Source organism: Urocitellus parryii, chromosome X, assembly GCF_045843805.1.
Source record: "Urocitellus parryii isolate mUroPar1 chromosome X, mUroPar1.hap1, whole genome shotgun sequence".
Classification (NCBI taxonomy): domain Eukaryota; kingdom Metazoa; phylum Chordata; class Mammalia; order Rodentia; family Sciuridae; genus Urocitellus; species Urocitellus parryii.
This window is the reverse complement of record NC_135547.1, coordinates 41,330,335-41,351,356: the sequence shown is the minus strand read 5'-3', so window position 1 is coordinate 41,351,356 and position 21,022 is coordinate 41,330,335. Positions and strand designations below refer to the sequence as shown.

General features: G+C 43.2%; 1 protein-coding gene across 1 annotated transcript in view; it reads left to right on the top strand.

Annotated features, from left to right (window-relative positions):
- The window catches only part of Frmpd3 (FERM and PDZ domain containing 3), a 68,407-nt gene that overhangs the window by 30,406 nt on the left and 16,979 nt on the right, over positions 1-21,022 (top strand). Inside the window, exons 8-11 of the mRNA XM_026402639.2 lie at positions 5,701-5,837; positions 6,165-6,291; positions 8,606-8,695; positions 10,800-10,979. Of these exons, the coding sequence (XP_026258424.1) occupies positions 5,701-5,837; positions 6,165-6,291; positions 8,606-8,695; positions 10,800-10,979 (534 nt within the window). The remainder of the gene's footprint in view (positions 1-5,700; positions 5,838-6,164; positions 6,292-8,605; positions 8,696-10,799; positions 10,980-21,022) is intronic.

Genomic DNA, 21,022 nt, shown 5'->3' with positions numbered 1-21,022 from the left:
CAACCTCCAATACCATGCTCTGATAAGGAGATGATTCCCAACTCACTTCACCCAAAAACATTGAGTGCTTACTCTATTCCAGGCCCTACCCTAGGTATTGGCGATCAAAGATGACAAAAGAACTATCTTGGCTCCTTTAAGCTAGTCTGTGTGTAAATAAATATGACAATGGTGGGGTTTACTGTCAATGAGGGCACCCAGGAAGCAGTTTGCCAACTGCACATGGGAGAGATAGTGAAGGCTTCACAGAGGAAGTGATAAACACATGCTCCTCGCAATGAGATAAATGGAAGTTTGCTGTGTAGAGATACAGAGTAGAGGGAACATATTCTAAGCAAAGGACTTTGCTTTTACAAGAGCAATGGGGGCACTAAATAGCATGGTATAATGAGAGAACTGAGTGATTTTATTATAGCTGCGATACAGGGTGTAATGTACAGAGCAGTAGGAAATGAAGTGGGAGAGACAGGAAGCAGACAGTGAAGGGCTTGGCAGGCCATGGCAAGTATAGGCTTTACGGTGGAGGCTGGGCAGTGATTCTCAAAGTGTGGTCCCAAAGGCAGCAGCATCAGCATCAACTGGGACCTTGTTAGAGATGGAAATTCTTGGGGCCCAGCCCAATCCTATTGAGCCAGAAACTTGGAGTTAGAAATCAGTGATCTGCTTTAATAAGCCCTCCATGGGATTCTGATATCCAAAGGAGTTTGGGAATTATTGCTTAAGGACAGTGGTTCTTAACCCTAACTGCACATTAGAATTATCTGGAAAGTTTTGGAAAAAAATGCTCTGTGCCCCACAGTGTCAAAGCAGGAAATATATAGGTGCTCTCAAAGTTAATATTCTCTTCTTTCCTATCAGACAAGAGACCCACTCTCCCTGCTTTTTTCTGCTTTTGGCTGATTGTTCATTTTCTTATTAAAATTCACACATTTCAAGACCATAAAAATGTCCTGTGCCACCCTCAAGACTGATTAAATCAAGACCTATGAGCTGACTCCCAAATATTGCTATTTTTAAAATTCTTCAGGTGATTCTAATATGCAATCCAGATAAAGAAATTATGTGGAGGTACAAAAATGGTGAAAGGAGAATAGCTTGGTCAGATGAGCAATTTCAAAAGATCACACAGTGCCAAGGAAATTCACCAGCTAGAGAACCATGGCAGTTATCCAGAGAAGAAATGATGAGGGCCAGAATCAGAACTATGATAGAGTAGGTGGGAATCAAGAGAGATTTAAGGGCTGCAGTTGTAGCTCAGTGGCAGAGTGCTTGCCTAGCACATGTGAGGCACTGGGTTCAATCCTCAGCACCAAATAAATAAATAAATAAATAAATAAAGGTATTTTAAAAATATTTAAAATGAGGATTCAATAGACTTTGACTTGATGAGTGTCTGGCAGAGGTGGTATCATTCCTCAAATTAAGAAACAAAGGCAGTGAAATGGGTTTGGGGACAAGAGGAGATCTTTCGGGGACATGTGGAGTTTTAGATGCCCACAGGATGTACACAGCACTTGATGAGAGGAAAAAATAAACCCAGACTTTATCTGTCTCTGATAGTGACAACTGGGAATATGCTATGAGACATCATCATTGTCCTTTCTGCCCTTTTTGACAACTTAAAATGTTAGGAACATTTCTCTGCCTTAAGTTCCTTTACCAACCCTCCAGGGGGAAATGAGTTGTGTGGATGCTCTATGAATTTTAGAAGTTTAATTCTCATTTTGTTTTACCCTGAATTTCTTTGTTCAAGCCTCCTTTTTCCCATTTTTATTGGTGCACTATACTTGTAAATAGTGATGAGATTTATTGTTACATATTTGTACATGCATATGATATAACATCTTCATTTAAGCTTCTGGGGACCACCTTGGTTCTAATATTTCCAAATTTGATGACAAGACCATATCTACCCAAATTCTCCCCTTTATGATGATATGGATATCAGATTTATTCCCTCTTTTTCATATTTTAGTTTTATTGATGTATAATTGACATACAACAAACTGCACATTTGAAGTACACATTGTGTGGGTCATGGTGGTGCATGTGTATAATCTCAGTAGCTTGGGAGGCTGAGGCAGGAGGATTACAGTTTCAATCCTCCTGAGATGTGTGTGTGCGTGTTCACACACACACATACAGTCTCAGTAACTTAGGAAGGCCCTAGGCAACTTAGCAAAACCATGTGTCAAAATAAAAAAATGGACTGGGGATGTAGCTCAGTGATTAAAGTGCCCCCAGTTTCAATACCTGGCACCAAAAAATAAATAAATAATTGAAACAATAAAGTACATACTGTGACAAATTTTGACACATATATGTATACACCCATATGTGTATATCAACACATTCAAAATATTGAACATATTTATTTGTTGGGAGCCTCTCCGGAAATACACGCCCTTAAGTCCTGAGCAAGAGATACTGAACAATTATTGTACCCCGCAATAACTTTGGCTCTCTCTCTTTCCACGGACCTCTAAGGTCAGAGAGCTGTCCTGGATTTTGAAAAGGTACTTCTGTGTGTTTGCAGGCTTTCTTTGCAGTTTTCTTAAGTTATTGGAATAGTGAGATTTCGTGAACCCAGCATTATGTCACCAGCTGGGATAGATGGCAATATCTATTATTCTTAAAAGTTTCCCCAGGTTCCTTTGTAATTAATTCCCTCTAATCACCAGGCAACCACTGACCTGCTTTCTATCACTGGAGATCAGTTTTCATTTACTAAAATTTACATATATATATCATACAGTATGTATACTTATTTTAGACTAGCTTCTTTAGCTGAGCATGATGATTTTTTTAAATGTTGTCAATGGATTTTTTGAGAGAGAGAGAGAGAGAGAGAGAGAGAGAGAGAGAGAGAAAGAGAATTTTTTAATATTTATTTTTTTAGTTCTCGGTGGACACAACGTCTTTGTTTGTATGTGGTGCTGAGGATCGAACCTGGGCCGCACGCATGCCAGGGAGCGCTCTACCGCTTGAGCCACATCCCCAGCCCAATGGATTTTTTTTTAATTTTATTTATTTTTATGTGGTGCTGACTATCGAACCCAGGGCCTCACACATGTTAGGCAAGTGCTCTACCACTGAGCCACTACTCCAGCCCCATGAGCATGATGATTTTGAGAGTTCCAGTTTCTCCACACCATTTTCAACACTTGAGATGTGTGTGCGTGTGTATACACACACACACACACGTACTTTTTTATTTTAGTCATTCTATTAGTGTAAAATAGCATCTCATTGTGGTTCCCATTTGCATTTCCCTAATGACTAATGAGGTTGAACAATGTTTCATGTGTTTATTTGCTATCTTGAATCTTCTTTGGTGAAATATCTGTTCAAATTATTTGCCTCCTTTTCTATTGGACTATTTGTTTTCTTGTTATTGTTATTTGAGTCCTTTATGTATTCTGGAAACAAGTTGTTTGTTGGATATGTTATTTGCAATTATTTTCTCCCAGTCTGTGACTTGTATTTTCAATCTCTCAGTAGTGTGTTTCCTAAGAACAAATGTTGAATTTTTATGAAGTCCAGTTTGTTAATTTGTTCTTTTATGTACAGTACTTTTAGTGTCACGTAGAAGAAATCTTTGTCAACTCAAGATCACAAAGCTCTTCTATATTTTTCCCAGAAGTTTTAACATTTTAGGTTTTGTATTTAGATCTATGATATATTTTGAGTTGACTTTCATATAAGGTATCCATCAAAGTTTTTTTGTGTGTGTTTTGGCATATGGATATCCATATTCCAACTCCATTTGTTGAAAAGATTGTCCTTTCTCCAGTGAATTTCCCTTGTCAAAAATCAGTTGTCCAGCTGGGCACAGTGATGCATAACTATAATCTCAGAGACTCAGGAAGCTGAGACAGGAAGATTGCAAGTTAGAGGCTAGCCTTAGCAACTTAGTGAGACCCTGTTTCAAACTAATAAAAAGACTGAGATGTAGCTCAGTAGTAGAGGGCCCCTGGGTTCAATCCCCAGTACTGCCAAAGAACAAAAGAAAACAAAAGTCATTTAACCTGGCACACTGTAGTTGGGAAGCTGAGCCAGGATCCAAAGTTTGAGGCTAATATGGGCAACCTAGTGATATCCTGTCCCAAAATAAAATTTAAGAATTGGAATATAGCTCAGTGGTAGAACTATTTGCCCCATATGCTTGGGCCCCTGGGTTCAACCCCCAGTAATGCAAAAAAAAAAAAATCAAAAACAATTCAGTTGTCTATATATTTGTGGAGGTATTCTTGAACTCTATTCTGTTCCATTAATCTACTTATATGTCCTTATGCCAACATTATACTACTTTGTTTTTGTAGCTTTATAATAAGTATTGAAATGAAGTAGTATTTGTCCTCCAATTTTTTTCTGAATATTTTTTAGTGTTGATGGACCTTTATTTTATTCATTTATTTGTATGTGGTGCTGAGAATTGAACCCAGTGCCTCACACATGTGAGGCAAGCACTCTACCACAGAGCCACAACCCCAGCCCCAACTTTGTTCTTTTTCAAAGTCATTTTGGCTATTCTAGATCCTTTTTGTTCTCATGTGAATTTTAGAACCAACACATCAATTTCTGATAAAAACTTGATGTGGCTTGGATTGAGATTGTGTTAAATCTATAGATCAATTTGAGTAGAATTGACATCTTAAAAACATTAAATCTTCTAACCCATGAACACAGTATTTCTACATTGATTTAGGTCTTTAATTTTCATCAGCAGTGTTTCATAGTTTTTTGTGTACAAGTCTTTCACATGTTTTGTTAGATTTATTCCTAATTGTTTTATATTTTTGATGCTATTATCAATTATTTGGATTTTTAATTTCAATTTCCAATTGTTTGTTGCTATCAGAAATACAATTAGCTGTCATATATTAACCTTATGTCTTACAACATTACTAAACTCACTTATTTGTTCTAGTAGTTTTTTATAGATTCCATTGGATTTTCTACATAGACGATCATTTCAAAAGTATTCCTTTTCTACCTTCTCCCATGCTATAATTATACCACTGTGACTCCCTAGTCCCTTAACTGGGTCCACCTCAACCAAATGGACAACTGTTCTAACCGAGCTAGATTCATTGATAGCTGGGGGTCCTGGTCCTTAGAGTTCGAGGGTTACCATAATGCTTGGCCAGCAATTCCAGGAGACCAACATGAAAACAGCCTAGGAATGATTGGCCCATCAATGTTTTGTCCTTCACACCCCAAGGAACATAATGTCTACCTCATCCCTGCAATCCATCTCTCACCCTGGGTTTCTAGGCCAGAACACTATACAGAGTCCTTCCCCATGTCTCTGTTTCTTTGTTCCCATCTGCTCTTGTGGAAGAGTTTTATATGATTGTGGGGGTGAGTATTGCTACCCCAAATGTGGGAGGGTCTTTTTTAACAGGAGGAAAGAAAGGGAGTGGTATGCTGTAACTACTTTATGCCCATTGGCACCCTACCATTGTGCACACCTGTCACTGAGAAAACTGTCCACTATCTGCTGAATAAAGCTAATAGTGTCTCTGTGACCTGAGACTTCTCTGTTGTCTCTTCCCCAAGGGCAGCATCTTCCTCTTTCCTTTAATCTACCATGTCTTACCAACATGGTGGTTCTTTTCTGAGATATAAAGGAGTAGATAGGGGGTGGGGAGGGAACATCGCCTTTAACTAACAGGTTTGGACTGCCTTCTCTCACAGAGCCGGAATGATGTTATCCGAGAACGCTTTGGAATGGACCCCAAACCGGAGATGCTTCTGGGCCTTGCTGCCCTCCACATCTATATCACTGTCTCAGCCACTCGGCCTAGTCAGAAGATCTCACTCAAGAATGTGGAGTGAGTTGGGCTGGGACCCTTCGGGTTGGGGGCAAATAGCTGTGTAGGAAGAAGGTAAAATGGTTGAGCTATATTGCCCTTTATCAGGAATGCAAGAAGTGGAATGGGAGTGAGAATTGGAGTTCCTCACACCTTGCTCTAGCCCATGATGCTACTGCTTCTATTAGAGAAGTGTGGCCAATGTTCTCTTGTTCCAGTCCCTCTTTTTCTTTCTCCTAGTCTCTATTCCTCCATCTGTACTTTTCAGATTCAGTTTCTGACTTACCATCTTCTATTCTCTGTCACATTTTGTCTCTCACTAATCTTTTACTTTTCTTCTGCTTTTAGGAAGGAGTGGGGCCTGGAACCCTTTCTCCCCCCCTCCCTCCTACAAGGCATCAAAGAGAAGAACCTTCGGAAATCTCTCTCACAGCAACTGAAGGCTCACCAAATGCATCCTTCTAGTGGCACCAAGGTACCCAGAGGAGGCCATGGGGTACCATGTTCAGGCACTAGAGGTCTTGGGGTGGGGGGGTGCATTTTCTCTGGTGATCTTCGCCACATTTTTTAACTCAGGTGCACATCCATCATGTCTGGGAATGGGGACAGTTATGGAAAGGAGTTTCCCCAAGCCTGAGCCTGTCCCAAAAACAGTTCAGTGGCACTGACAGACCTCTGGGTCCTGAAAGCAAAGAGACCAATGCCAGAGATCATCCTCAGGTTCTTTTACCAATTAGTGTGGATTGAGCACCTGTCATGTGGACAGCACTAGACCCTGGGGAGACACATATTTTCCATGGGAATGATCACTCTGTTCCAGACTAGCTTTCTAATTCATCTGTTCTGGTATATGGAATTCTGGAGGTAAAAGCCCCCCCCCCCGGGGGGAGGGGGGTATGACAAAGCCTGACCTGGAGAATGGGTCACTGGGCAAGCATAGGAGGAGGGCTTAGGCCACTGCTATACTAGGACACAACCCTTTGCCTCTGAGAAACTCCCTCTCCCTACCTCTCCTAGCCATGCAAGCCCTTCTTAGGCTTCAAAGGCTCTTTCTGCTTTAGCTTCCTGCCCAAGAGGCAGGAAGATGGTGAGAGGTACTAGCATCAGCATGCAGATGTAGACACAGGACACAGTCACCCCCATGTATTCCACCCATTCCAGATTTCTTGTATTATCAACTAGCTTCTCTTTTAAGATTCAAATTTCCCTGGAGAGTTAAGCCATTCCCACCTTGCTGTGCATATTTAATCGGATTGTTTTTTCCTCAGCTGAGAGCACCAGTGCTCACTGGCTCCTTTTTTTTTTTTTTTGGAGGCACTCCAATGCTCCTCCTGGAGATATAAAGATGAATAAGGCCTGACTTTGGCCCTGGAAGCAAGCACAATCTAGTGGGGAAACACAATCAGCAGACTCAACAGTGCTGTAGGCACTGTGCTCTAGTATGGAGGAGGGATCCCAAGCCTAGATTGAGAATGGAGAATAAGGCCAGGAATTGGTACATTTGAAGCCAGAGCTGGGTCTTGGAGGACAGGCAGACAGGAGTTTTTCTAGATGTGATGGTGGGGGTGGTCAGTAGGAAGAAGACTCTCCCAGGTAGGAGATCCATCTATACAAATGCCCAGGGATAGGAGAGACCTTGGTGGAGGAAAGAAATGCAAATAGCTGGACCCAAGCAAGTACGCAGAATGCAAGGGATGTGGTAAGGGGGTGGGGAACAAGAGAGGAGGCTGGGTAGGGGAGAGGTGGGCAGGAGCCAGTTCCTAAAGGGCCTTGTGTGCTATGAAAAGGGGTTATATTTCATCCTGTAGGCAGCAGGGAGCCATCTAAGGGTTTAATCAGGAAGCCAATATGATTAAATTACTATGTTTTAGGATGTCCCCTCTAACAGTGTGTGGAAGTGTTTGAGGGGAAAAATATTAGTACTAAAGGTAACCTGGCTGCCACCCTGACACAGGTAGGAATGCCATGCAGTGACTGTGGAGCAAAAGAAGAGGGATGGGTAGATTGGAGAGGGAGTTAGGGGAAAGAATCAAGATAATTTGGTGACTAGTGGCCCTCAGATCAAAGGATGGAGGAGGAGTCCAGTGTCACTCTCAGGTTTCTGATTCAGTTGCCCCAGAGATGCTGATGGAGACCTGGAATGGATGGATATCACCCTTGGGAAGCAGGGGTGCTCAGTATTAAAGCATTAACTGAGACACCCCCATCTGGAGATAGCCAGTATCTAGGTGGTTCTGAGGATTTGAAGAATCTTAGGAGAGATACATAGATTGGGCAGGGTGTCAAAAGTTGGGGAAGAGTTGGGCACAGTGGTGCACACCTGTAATCCAGCGGCTTGGGAGGCTGAGGCAAGATCATGAGTTCAAAGCCAGCCTCAGCAACTTAGCAAGACCCTAAGCAACTCAGTGAGGACTTGTCTCTAAATAGAAATATAAAAAAGGATGTGGCTCAGTGGTTTAGTGCCCCTGGGTTTCAATTCCTGGTACAAAAACAAAGAGTTGGGAAAGTGTTGGAATGAATCCAAGAAGAAAAATGTAGTCAGCTGGATGCTTTAGAAATGAGGATCAGGGGGTCAGAGGAGGGTTTAGAAAGTGAGATGGGATGCTAGATGTGAAAGCTCTCTGAACTGGAACCTTCCTGTTATTTTACTCAGGCCTCCTCACATTTCCAATGTAGTAGCTTAATGCCTTCAGCCTGTCCTAGTATGTCAAGACTCCTGTTTGAGAAGATGGTTTGTTTTTTCTGTGCTCCTTGTGCTTCTCATATTTTGAGGTGGGCTGTTTCCACAGGGCTCTGCAATTCAGGCAAAGCTCCAGTACCTTCGAATTCTGAATGAACTTCCCACCTTCACCGGCGTTTTGTTCAACACTGTGGGTCTGGTCAGTGGGGTAAAGGGGGGAGGGGGAAGGGGTGTCATCCTTTTGTTGACGTTTGTCCATGGTGGGAACAAGAGAGGAAAATACAGTCCGCCCTCCATATCCGTAGGTCGTGTATCTATTGATTCTACCAACTATGGATCACAGCTATTCAAAAAAAATTGTGTCTGTACTGAATGTGTACAGAATGTTTCTTGACACTATTCCCTAAACAACATAGCATAACCATTGTTTATGTTTATATTGGATTAGGTATTATAAGTAATCTAGAGAAGATTCAAAGTATGCAGGAGGATAGGTGATAGGCAAATACTATGCCATTTTCTCTACTGGACTGGAGCATCCATGCATTTTGGTATCTGCAAGGGAGTCCTGAAACAAATTCCCCATGCATACTGAGGGCTGACTGTATTTGTTTTCAGCATCCCTTCATCGCCCCATTTGTGTTCCCCTTCCTCTATTTCAGGGGTTGGCACTTTACTTTTTCTGTGAAAGACCAGATAGTAAATATTTTAGGCTTTTGCAGGTAGACCAAATGGGTCTTTGTGGTGGCAACTTAGCCCTGCTGTCTTAGCATAAAAGCACTCACAGAAGCCTGGCATGGTGGCTCATGCCTGTAATCCCAGCAGCTGGTGGGGGATAGGGAGCTGAGGCAGGAAGATCCTGATTTCAAAGCCAGCTTCATCAATGGTGAGGAGCTAAGCAACTCAGTGAGACCCTGTCTCTAAATAAAATACAAAATAGGGGTGGGGATGAAGCTCAGTGGTCGAGTGCTCCTGAGTTCAATTCTCGGTTCCCAAAAGAAAAAAAAAAGCACCCATAGACAATGTATTAACAAATGGGTTTTGCTGCATGCCAATAATTATTTAGGGACCCAGAAAGTTGAATTTCATATAATTTTCCAGCATCACAAAATATGGTTCTTTTGATTTATTTACAACCATTTAAAATGTAAAAAGCATTCTTAACTCTTTGGCCATACCAAAACAGGTGGTGGGAATCATTTGGCCCTTAGGCCATAGGTTGCCATAACCATTGCCCTTATAGATACTCCCAATGGCCTCTACCCAGGTTTCCTGAGTCCTTATTACTGCCCCCCCTCCCCCTGTCCCAGCACCTCCACTGCCACAGCAGGGCTGGCACAGCTTGCTCCACCCACAAGATGTGCCCCAGGCTAGTTGACCCCTGTAAAAGGAAATGCAAATCATCCTGCTGATTGGATCCAGGTGCTCACCAAGCTCTGGAGGGAGCACACAGGAGGAAAGCAGCTTATCAAAGTGCCTATAACCAGACACAAGAGGTTCCTGGGAATGGGCCAGCCAAGGGCTCAGGCTTGATGGCTCCAAGGAGCTTGTCAGAACCATTAAAGAGAATCAAGTCCATCAGGTGGAGAGGTAGCCATTTTACATACTGGAATTTGCAGAACACTGAAAGCCCACTGACCTGCCCCACCCCCTACACACACCATCAAATCTCTCTGCCCTCCGCCACTGCTGAAATTCCCATTGGCCATTCTTTTGAATAAAGATTGCTAGAATGCCTATTAAAAGGTACATATCCTCAGGGAAGGAGGCCTCCATTAAGCACTCAATCGACCCTTAACACCTTAGGCAGTTACTTGGTCAGTTCAGCTTTTGGCTTTGGATGAGAAGTTCAGGTTTGAGTAGCTGTTGGAGGGGGGAAGGTAAAGTCCAGACACAATGCTGCCTGCTTAGGCAGAGCACTGGATGGGGACACTGAATGACCCATAGTAACCTTGGAAGGTTTAGCAGGGCTTAGTTAGGGAAGGTTCTCCAAGGGCCCCAAAACAAACTTCACTTATTCTCACCATTTTGCTAGAACCAGCTCTGCTGCTGTCCACTTAGCCTGCTGTTGAGGCTAAGGTATTGATTTAGACAATGGTTTGGGTTCCTATGTTGGAATAGAGAGGTTCCAGACCATTTCCCCTCAAGGTTGTCCTCTGGCCCTGGAACTGAACCCCAGATATTTCCAGCCCTACCAGCAGAACCAGCCCAATGCATATTTTGTGTTTTCTCCTTTTACTTCTTCTTCCTCACATCCTATCCCATTCTTTATGTTAATGCTGCCTGCCACACTTGGGCACCAGGACGAGAAGCAGTCAGCCACCACTCTCCTAGTGGGACCCCGTCACGGCATCAGCCATGTTATTGACCTCAAAACCAACCTCACCACTGTGCTGTCCGAGTTCAGCAAGATCAGTAAGATCCAGCTGTTCCGGGAGAACCAGGGTGTGGCCCGTGTGGAGACCAGCATCATGGATGCCAAGGTAAGCCCTACTTTGACAGATTACTTCTCTCCAGGAACAGGCTTTGGGACCAGAGGAAGAACTAAACTTCTGAAGAGAGTTTGAGCCTCTGAAGTTGTCACTAGAGGAGTTTCTGGAGAGGGGGACCTCAACTCAGGACAAGTGGGGTCCTTGGCATATGTGAATTTCAACATGTGCCAGTCAGAGGCACAGACAGATTTATTTAGGAAAGCAAAGACACATTCAAGAGGAAATGTGGGATATCTTAGGGGAAAGACATCTTTTGGGGTAAGTCAAAGAATACATGTTCAGCCGGGCATAGTGGCGCGCACCTGTAATCCCAGAGCCTCGGGAGGCTGAGGCAGGAGGATCTGAGTTCAAAGCCAGCCTCAGCAAAAGAGAGGCACTAAGCAACTCAGTGAAACGCTGTCTCTAAATAAAATACACAAAATACAAAATAGAGCTGGGGATGTGGCTCAGTGGTTGAGTGCCCCTGAGTTCAATCCCACTACCAAAAAAAAATAATAATACATGTTCAAGGGAGAATGGGGCCCATCTCCAAACAGAGAGACAGCAACCCTTTGTTCTGGGTTGTCAATATTTTACAGAAGAACAGTAGCTAGGGGTGGACTAGAGGAGTAGTCAGAGGAGAATTACCAGTGGGCCAGGGGTGTAGTTTAGGGGAAGAGCATGAGGCAGGCATGAGGCCCTGGGGTCCATCCTCAGCATCATAAAAGATAAAGTAAAAAATAAAATAAAAGACATATCTCAATTTTGCACCAGTTTTCCCTGCACTTTCATACTGCCTGCTACGGGTTACATCTTGCAAGCAAAGATGTGGGCTCAGGGTGTGGGCCAAAAATGAGGGCTAAAGATTTGGGTTGGTTTGCTCTTGAGTTGCTTGTTTTGCATTTCAAAGGTTCATTCCATCATTCTTATTGTTCAAGGGCACTACCTTTGGAGACTCAGGATATTTTTCTCTCTCTTAATTACTATCTCAAAATTAAGTTCACTGATTCTAAAATGGTTCAGGCCCTGGGCCCCTTTGGGCTCCTCTTTCTTTCCTTTCTCATCCCTCTGGGGCATGGGCTTTAACCTTATAAGGTAAGCCAGCACGAGGGAAGGATAGGGAATGTCAACTCAGCAGGATTCCATTCTACACAGGGCAAGGGACCTGGAGAACTTGGAGCTAACCCAGGCCATTATTTCCCATTCATTCTCATGTCATAGCACACATAGAAAATTATATTCACATGGACCTTTGGGGTCAATGGAGCAGCCCCATAGACTAGCCATCCCAGGCCCCACCTGGCTGCCTCAAAGGCTGAAGGAGTGGATGTTTTGGCTCATTTCTACCCACTCCACCACATACACTGGTTGGGGAACACCCACTTTGTAGTACTGAGGACTGAACCCAAGGGCTCTCTACCACTGAGCCATATCCCAACCCTTTTTAATTTTTAAGACGAGGTCTTGCTCATTTGACGAGGCTGGCCTCGAGCTTGCAATCTTCCTGCCTCACCCTCCCCAATTTGCTGGGATTACAGGCATGTGCCAGGGAGCACTCACTTTGAATCAGGGGGGGGAGGGGGGCATATGAGCATGTGGACAGAACCAAGAGGGCCTGGGGGAGGGGGGAACAGATAGAGCTTCATCCTCATTTCACATCTCGGAGCCCAGCTCTTCCAGAACCTCAGAACCTTTCCCACAGAACAGTGCCTTCAGGCAGGAAAGCAGCTGTCTCACCTGGGCAAAGCCTGGCAGCTTTGGTCAGCTGCCTCCTCCACAGCTCTCTGTTTGAATACAGTGACCAGCGTGGGCTGGGGGCAGGCCTGCCTGCCAGCTGTCAGAAGCCAGTTTAGAGAAGGTGCAGCTTTCTTTTCTTAAAGGATTTCCCAGGAGGCCATGTTGTTAGCAGATTAAGAGGTGGAGTGTTTGCTGTTTCCAAAAGAGCAAATTATTTACTTTATTTTGTATTTGTGAAACCCAGAAAGCTTTAGTATGTTAATTGATTCACAGGCTTCCCATTGGTTTAGGAACCCGCCTGGTGCTTAGGTTTAATTGGCTTGTAGCCACTTCCTCAACCAATGATCGCTGCCCTCCTCAGATGTTGTTAGGTAAAAAGCCAAGTGAACTGGTAGGGAAGGGGGAGGAAAGACGGGACCTGCAGGGGAGGTGTGGCTTCCTGAGAAAGCAAAGGGGTTTAAAACTGAGAATCAGCTTTCTGAGTCTCCTTCTATGTTCTATGGGTAGTTTTCCACATTTGGTTGCACAACAGAATTTTCTTGAGAGCTTTCACAAAATACAAATGTCTGGGTCTACTCCTAGAAGGGATGATTTCATTGGTTGGAGGTGCAGCCCCTAGGTTGTTTGTTTGTTTTGTTTTGTTTTCGGTTTCCCAGGTGATTTTGTAGTACAACCAGTTTGAGAGCACACAGGTTTAAAACCTGTGTCACCAGAGGTCTGCAAGGAAACAGACCAATTCTACAAGTGAGGCAGCCAACTGTTGCCAAAAGTTTGGTTCTTGTCCCCAGATGTCAATCCAATAATGAGGACGTGGTTTTGAGAAAAAGGAAAAAGAAGTTTTATTGCTTTGCTAGCAAAGGAAAAACACAGGGGACTCCTATCCCAAAGGCTGTGATTCTGCTGTTCAGAGGGAACTTGGGGCTTTTAAAAAGATGATTTAAAGGCTACATTTCACCTGTTCTCTGTTGGAGTTGTAATTCATTTGTTAATTTGGGAGATAGTAATTTCTGAGATTTCTAGTACCATCCCCAAAGAGTGGATTACTTCATTCCTACAGTGGGTGTGTACTCAGGGACAGATAACTCTGCTTAGGATGGGGAAGAAAGGTAATCCTGTTTCCCCTGAGGTTAGGAATGGGGAGATATTAGGGAGGAGCACAGAGAAAGATCTGTAGATTTCTGAATCAGACCAGTGTGGTTCAAATTCCAGGCCTACCATTTCCTAGCTCTGTGATCTTGAGAAAGTGTCTTAACTTCTAAATTCTAATTCCCTCAACTGCAAAATGGAGCACCTATCTCAAAAAGTTATTATCAAGATTGAGAGGGGGCTGCGGTTATGGCTTAGTGGCAGAGTGCTTGCCTAGCATATGAGAGGCACTGGGTTCAATCCTTAGCACCACATAAAAATAAATAAAATGAAGGTATAAAAAATACAATAACAATTTTAAAAAGATTAAATGAGAAGGGATGCACATGCTGGCACATGTTTGTAATCCCAGCGGCTCAGGAAGCTGAGGCAGGAGGATTGTGAGTTCAAAGCTAGCCTCAGCAACTTTAGGAGGCCCTGATCAACTTAGTGAGACCCTGACTGTAAATAAAATACAAAAATGGCTAGGGATGTGACTCAGTGAGTAAGTACACCTAGGTTCAATCCCTAGTACATATAATATATATATAAAGTGAGAGGGCTGGGGATGTAGCTCTATGGTAGATCACATGTCTAGCATGTTTAAGGCCCTGTGTTCAATCCCCAGTACTCACCAAAGGAAGAAAAAGACCATTAAATGATAAAATACACATAAAATGGCTTAGTATACTGCCTGTCACATAGTAGGTGCCCAACAAATGATACATATTGTTTTTTTCAAAAGAAAAACATCAATAATAGGAAATAAATATTATAGATTAGTGTGCAATGGAACATAGAACACAAAAACAGAAAGGAGTTAACCAGAACTGGATTCCCACAAGAGGATGTTTTAAGCTGGATCTTGAAGTGATAGGCATGAATTAGCAGAGAGAAGTGAGATGTGTTCAAAGGCAAGGAGCAAACATGGAAATAAGCAAGCCATATGTGCAGGTCGATAAGCATAGTTGCTTGGCTGGAGAGGAAAATAACAAGAACGGAGATCAAACAGATTGGGGGTAGGCAGAATAAGTTGGCCTCAAGGGTCAGTCCAAGGAATTTACATTGAATTAGGTAGGATAGTAGGAATAGTAGGTTGTTGAACAGAAGGGTGATGGTATGCAAGCTGATTTGAACTAGAGTGCAAGATGGGTGGGAACAAGGCTAGTGTGAAGCCAGGGAGGTGAGGAGGGGATTGTGGTACCAGTCCATGGGCAAAGTAATAAGGGCCTGAGCTGGAAGAATAGCAGCGGTTAAAGATAAAGAGTAGGTGTGAAGCACATAGACTCATTAAGATGCACGTGTAACCAGGTACAGTAGTGCACACTTGTAATGTCCGGCTGAGGCAGGAGGATGGCAAGTTCAAGGCCTGCCTTGGCAATGTAGTGAGACCCTGTTTCAAAAATAAAAAAAATAAGAGGGCTGGGGATGTGGCTTAGTGGTAAAACACCCTGGGTTCAGTCCCCAGTACCCCACCTGCAAATGTACCTTTGTGTCCTCCCACATACACCTCTGTGCCACATACAATGCACATGTTTTGATATATGTAACCCCATTGCCTACTACATGCAGCCCAAATGCACTGAAGAACAGTACTGCATGCACAGTACTTCCTCAAGATTATTGTGGGTGTCACGAGTGGGTGTCGAGGAGATACTACATTATGGGATAAACAGGAGATGATATTAGTGAATGGATGGGGCTAGAAGGTTGCACTTTGCAAGTGGGAAATAGCTAATGGTTAGGTAGATGATATGAATGCTTAAAGACACAACTGTCAGGTGGTAGATGGTTCAGGTATACTTCACTTTAAGCAACTGATAACATGCCTGTGAAAAATTAGCCACTTTATGTCAAAATTTCTCTACTTTGTAATGAGATTTACCCTATGTAGTAGTCAGAATAATGCCTCCCCTTAAAATGTCCATGCCCTAATTGTCAGAACCTGTGATATGGTATGCATATGGCAAGAGGGGGATTAAGGTTGCAGGTGGAATTAAGATTGCTAATCTACTGACCATAAACTAGGGAGGGTGGCCTAGATTATCCAGGAGGACCAATGTGATCACAAGATTTCTTGGATATGAAAAACAAAGACTGAAGTTCAGAGAGATTTTTGTGGATGTATTGTTTCTTGGATTGAACCCAGGGCCTAGATACCTGTTAGTTAATGCTCTACCACTGAACTACATCTCCAGCCCTAGAGAGATGTGGTATAAGGACTCAGCCCAACTTTGCCGGCCTTGACGATAGAGGAAGGAGCCCTGAGCCAAAGAGTGTGGGAGGCCTCCAGAAAGCCAGAAAAGGCAAGGCAACAGATTGTGCCCTACAGCTCCCAAAAGGGACACAGACAGGCCTACACTTGATTTTAGTTCAGACTTCTGACCTCCAGAACTGAAAGAGAGTAGATGTGTATTATTTAAGCCACTAATTTTTTTTCATATTTTATTGGTACATTATAATTACATAGAATAGTGGGGTTCATTGTTACATATTCAGATATATTTATGATATATCAATATAACTTGGTCAATATCATTCCCCAGTATTTCCTCTTTTCCTCTGCTCCCTCCCCCTGGTCCCTTTCCTATAGACTACTGATCGCCCTTTGATGTTCATGAGATTTTCCCCATCCCCACCTTTCTTTTCCTTTTTCCTCTCTAGCTTCCACATATGAAAGAAAACATATGACTCTTGAATTTCAGAGTTTGACTTATTTTGCTAAGCATAATATTAAACCACTGAATTCATAGCCATTTGTTATAGCAGCAACAGGAAATTAATAGACTCTGAGATTCCTTCAAATAGCAAGAATCAATATGATTTCATTGATAAACCTCTGTTACGTAAAATCAGACACACCTATAATCAGAGATGTCTTCTGTATTCATCACTGGTTATAAATTTGTGCTCTGTGAGATGGGCAGGACACTTTTTAACCCTTTTCAGATAAATCAACAGGCAAAATGGATGGATTGCATCATATTGTTAGCTTGAAAGCTGCCATAGTGGGAATATGCACACCAGAGAACATGGCAAATACTACAAATCAAGATTTGGAAGAACTGATTACAAAACATTTGCCAGTGCACCACTGTGTAGAGAACACTCTGTTTCAGAGATCTAAATTTTCTTAACAGAGGCATGTAAGTTAAAGACCAAATTTGGCCCATTTCCCCCTAGATATGCCATTCTGGTCTGGGAATATTCTGGAAGGGCCTGATGAAATTAAGATTATTCACTGATTGCTGTTTCAATTTCATTACTTGATATTGGTCTGCTTAAGTTTTCTGTATCTTCTTCGTTCAATTTGGGCAGGTCAAATTTTTTTTTAAAAAGATTATTATTCTCAGCCCTGACTGCACGTAAGAATCACATATGAAGATTTTTTAAAAACACTGGATGTTCCAGCTCTTCCTCTCAAATCATTTAAATAAAAATTTCTGGGGGTAGGACACAGGGATATATAGGTCTTTGTGGCTTCCCAGGTGATTCTAATGTACACTGGGCCCAAGAACTCTTGCCTTAAGTGATATTCTGCCTTATCCCCAAATTGGCTGACTATACCCAATTAGCCTTTCCCAGCACTGTGGAACTGAAAGCAAGAACTGAAAGACACTAATCCCCTGGGACTCAAGGACCTCCATCTTGTGCTTTTGCCTCTCCAGACCCCTGGATTTCCATCCTTTCTCTATTGTCAGAGATGCTAGAGTGAACTGAGGCTACTCCACGGCACCCCAGGAAGGAGATGTGGCTGGAGCATGCCAAATTAATCCTGCTGTACCTTTTCCTGGCTGACTCATGCCTCAGACTCCATTCTCCTTATCTTATTTTCCACTTGAAGATGGCCTGAGCATATTTAGTTACAGTTTTCACTCAGCTGATTTGCTTGTCGTGGAGTGAACATGAGGTAGTGTTCAGATATCTTTCTTTAAGAGATAGCAGTCTGGGACTGACACACCACTGGGCCATTACCATACCCTATTACCACAGAAGCACATAAGGGGAAGAAAGAAACTGTCAAACAAATGTCCCAAGGGATCTCTTGTGGCCCTGTGTGTCTGCCATTGTCATGTTTGAACTGTATTGCTCTAGTACTTTCTGTAGGGACAAGCATTACATTAGATGTCCTGATCATTAAAATCTTACTTAAAGTAAAATGTTGTTTTTGAAGGTTTCTAAGAAACCTACCCAACCTTTTTGCTGGCCTGCCTTTGCTTTGATTTTTACCCCTGTTGGCAAAAAAGCACATCTGTGTTTCTTTTACAAGCCACAATTGGTGTGCTGGGGCCCAGTTGACCATCTGGGATATGTCAAGGAGAGGTTTCTGATGTGCTGTGCTGAGCCAGCTGGAGATGAGCTTAGCCTTCTCTGTGCACAGGATTTCACCTTCATGCTGTTATAGTGCCGACATCATGCTGTATTGGGGGTAAATGGAAACGAATTAAAGTCAGACAGTTAAGTCAATTGACCAGTGAGTCACCAGCCTCCAGTCAGTAATTCTGTTCATTAGCCAAACAACCAGCCAGCCAGGTAACTACGCAGGCAGAATGGGAGGCTGTTCAGTATTCTGCCTTCCTGCAGCCATCTTGGCAGCCAATGCCAGAGTGAGTCAGACTGCCCTGCAGTCAGTCAGCCTGTCCGTCCATCAGTCAGCCAGCCACTCAGTCTGTACACTGGTCAAGTGTTTCCCTCATTCTATTTGTTAGTGCCATTTCCTCAAAGAAGCTTCCTCCAGCTTCCAAAATCAAATGTCATACACACACACACACACACACATCTTCACACCCACCCACTCACTGCTCTAGGACATTCTATGTACTGATAGCTCTCTGTACTTTTCCTTCGTAGTGCTTATCACACCTTGCAGTCATATTCATTTGTGTGAGTATTTGATTAGTCTTATTTCCTGCCAGATTATAAGGTCCATGTGATAGAGACTGGGACAGCCTGTTCTGGAATGAATGGATGTAGCCATCCACTGGTCATGTTCTCCAGGGGGCAACTGGCCCATTTGTAGCATCTGGCCAGGTGGACAAAACAGCACAGGAGCATTTCAGCCAGAGGGACAGCATAGGTTAATGTTTGGAGGTATGAAAGAGCATGGTGAACTGTAAATGATGTGTCATTGCTGGAGCATAGGGTGAGGGACAGCGATGGGATGAGAAAGACACAGAGAGGTAAGGAAGATGTGTGTGTGTATGACATTGGTTGGGTCCAGGTTCCAAAGGGCTTTGTATGCCATTGTAAGGCATTAAGATTTTACCCTATAGGTGATGAACTATGGAAGATTTTAAGTGACAATTAGAGTTGTACTTTAGAAATACCCCTTGGGCAGCATTATGAAGGTGAAGTGGAAGGAAGTGGGAAGAGACTGGAGGCAGAGGGCCAATCAGGAGGCTATTAGAAGGAGGTCCCTAGGTTTATGTGTCCTAACCTTCTCCTTATCATGAGCAAATGTCACAATCTATACAGCAATACATACCCACAGATGAGGCAGCTTTTCACCATAGCCTGAGAGGCTTGGTATCAGCACACTTGTCAACCATTTACATATCCTTTGAGAAGTTTGGGCCTGGGAGGAAGATGATGAGAGCCTCAAATGAAGTGGTGACAGCAGAGATGGCCGTGGTGTTTATGAATGCTCCTGAGGCAGAGCTAGTGAGTCTTGGTCCCTCAGAGTAATGGTAGTAGCAGCCATCCACACCCAAACCTCTGTGTGTCCTGCTATTGGTGACAGGGTGTAAAACAGGGATATCTAACTCACCCTGCCCAGTTCCATACCCAGTGTCTTTTTCCTTATATGTAAGATTGACCATTCTGCTGTGACTGAAAGGTATCCATTAACTAAAGGTACAAACCTCCCCAAGGGCCCCCCCTTTTTGGTACTAGGGATTGAACCCAGGGGCCCTTAACCACTGAGCCACATCCCCAGCCCTTTTTATATTTTATTTAGAGACAGGGTCTCACTAAGTTGCTTAGAGCCTTATTAAATTGCTAAGGCTGGCTTTGAACCTGTGATCCTCCTGCCTCAAGCCTTCTGAGTCACTGGGATTATAGGTGTGTGCCATGACACCCAGCCTACTTCTTCTATCTGTTAATGCCTGGTCTAGGAATTCCAAAATGCTGTGGCCACCCACATCCCCATGGCTCCCTCTTTAGACAGTCTTCAGTAGTCATTATATGAAGACCAGGGAGATTGGAACCCTCAATGACTTCAGTGTGATCCATAGGTAATCAAGTCATACTTTTAAAACTATAGTAGAGATATTAGAAAGTTTTCTTGAAAGGGTACTTTTTTTTGTATATAATTGCTAGATATCTATGTTAGCCAGCTTACCATCACTGTGACAAAATTACTGAGAAAATCAATTTAAAAGAGGAAAGATTTATTTTGGCTCATGATTTCAGAGGTCCATGGTTTCCAGGCCTGAGGCGAGGCAGAACATCATGGCAGGGAGCACATGGTACAGAAAAGCTGTCACATCACGACAGTGAAGAAGCAAGGAAAGAGCTCGCTTTTAAAACAAAGCCACTCCTCCAAAATGCTTGAAGCTATGAATCCATAAATGAATTAATCCACTGATGAATTCAGAGCCCTCATAATCCAATCACCTCTCCAAGGCCCTGCCTCTGAACACTGCTGCACTGAGGACCAAGCCTTCAACACCTGAATCTTTGGCAATCATTTTTCATCCAAACCATAGCTGCATACAGTGCTGCACATCTATAATTTCAGCTAGCCAGGCACCATGGCACACACCTGCAATCCCAGTGACTGCGGAGGCTGAGGCAAGAGGATTGCAAGTTTAAAGCCCACCTCAGCAATTTGGGGAGACACTTAGCAACTCAGCAAGACCCTGTCTCTAAATAAAATACAAAAAGGGGCTGGGGATCCATGGTCCAGTGGTTAAGTGCCCCTGGGTTCAATTGTGTGTGTGTGTGTGTGTGTGTGTGTGTATTATTTTTTCCCCAGCTACTTGGAAGTCTGAGGCAAGAGGATCACAAGTGTGAGGCCAGCTTCAGCAACCTACTGAGACCCTATCTGGAAATGAAATAAAAAGGGTTGGGGATGTAGTTCAGTGGTAGGGCCCTCGTGTACAAGGCCCTGGGTTCAATCCCCAGTATCAACATAAAAAGCAGCACCAATGCAAATTTCAAGGCCATTTTGGGAAAGAGAGGGCATTCAAGAA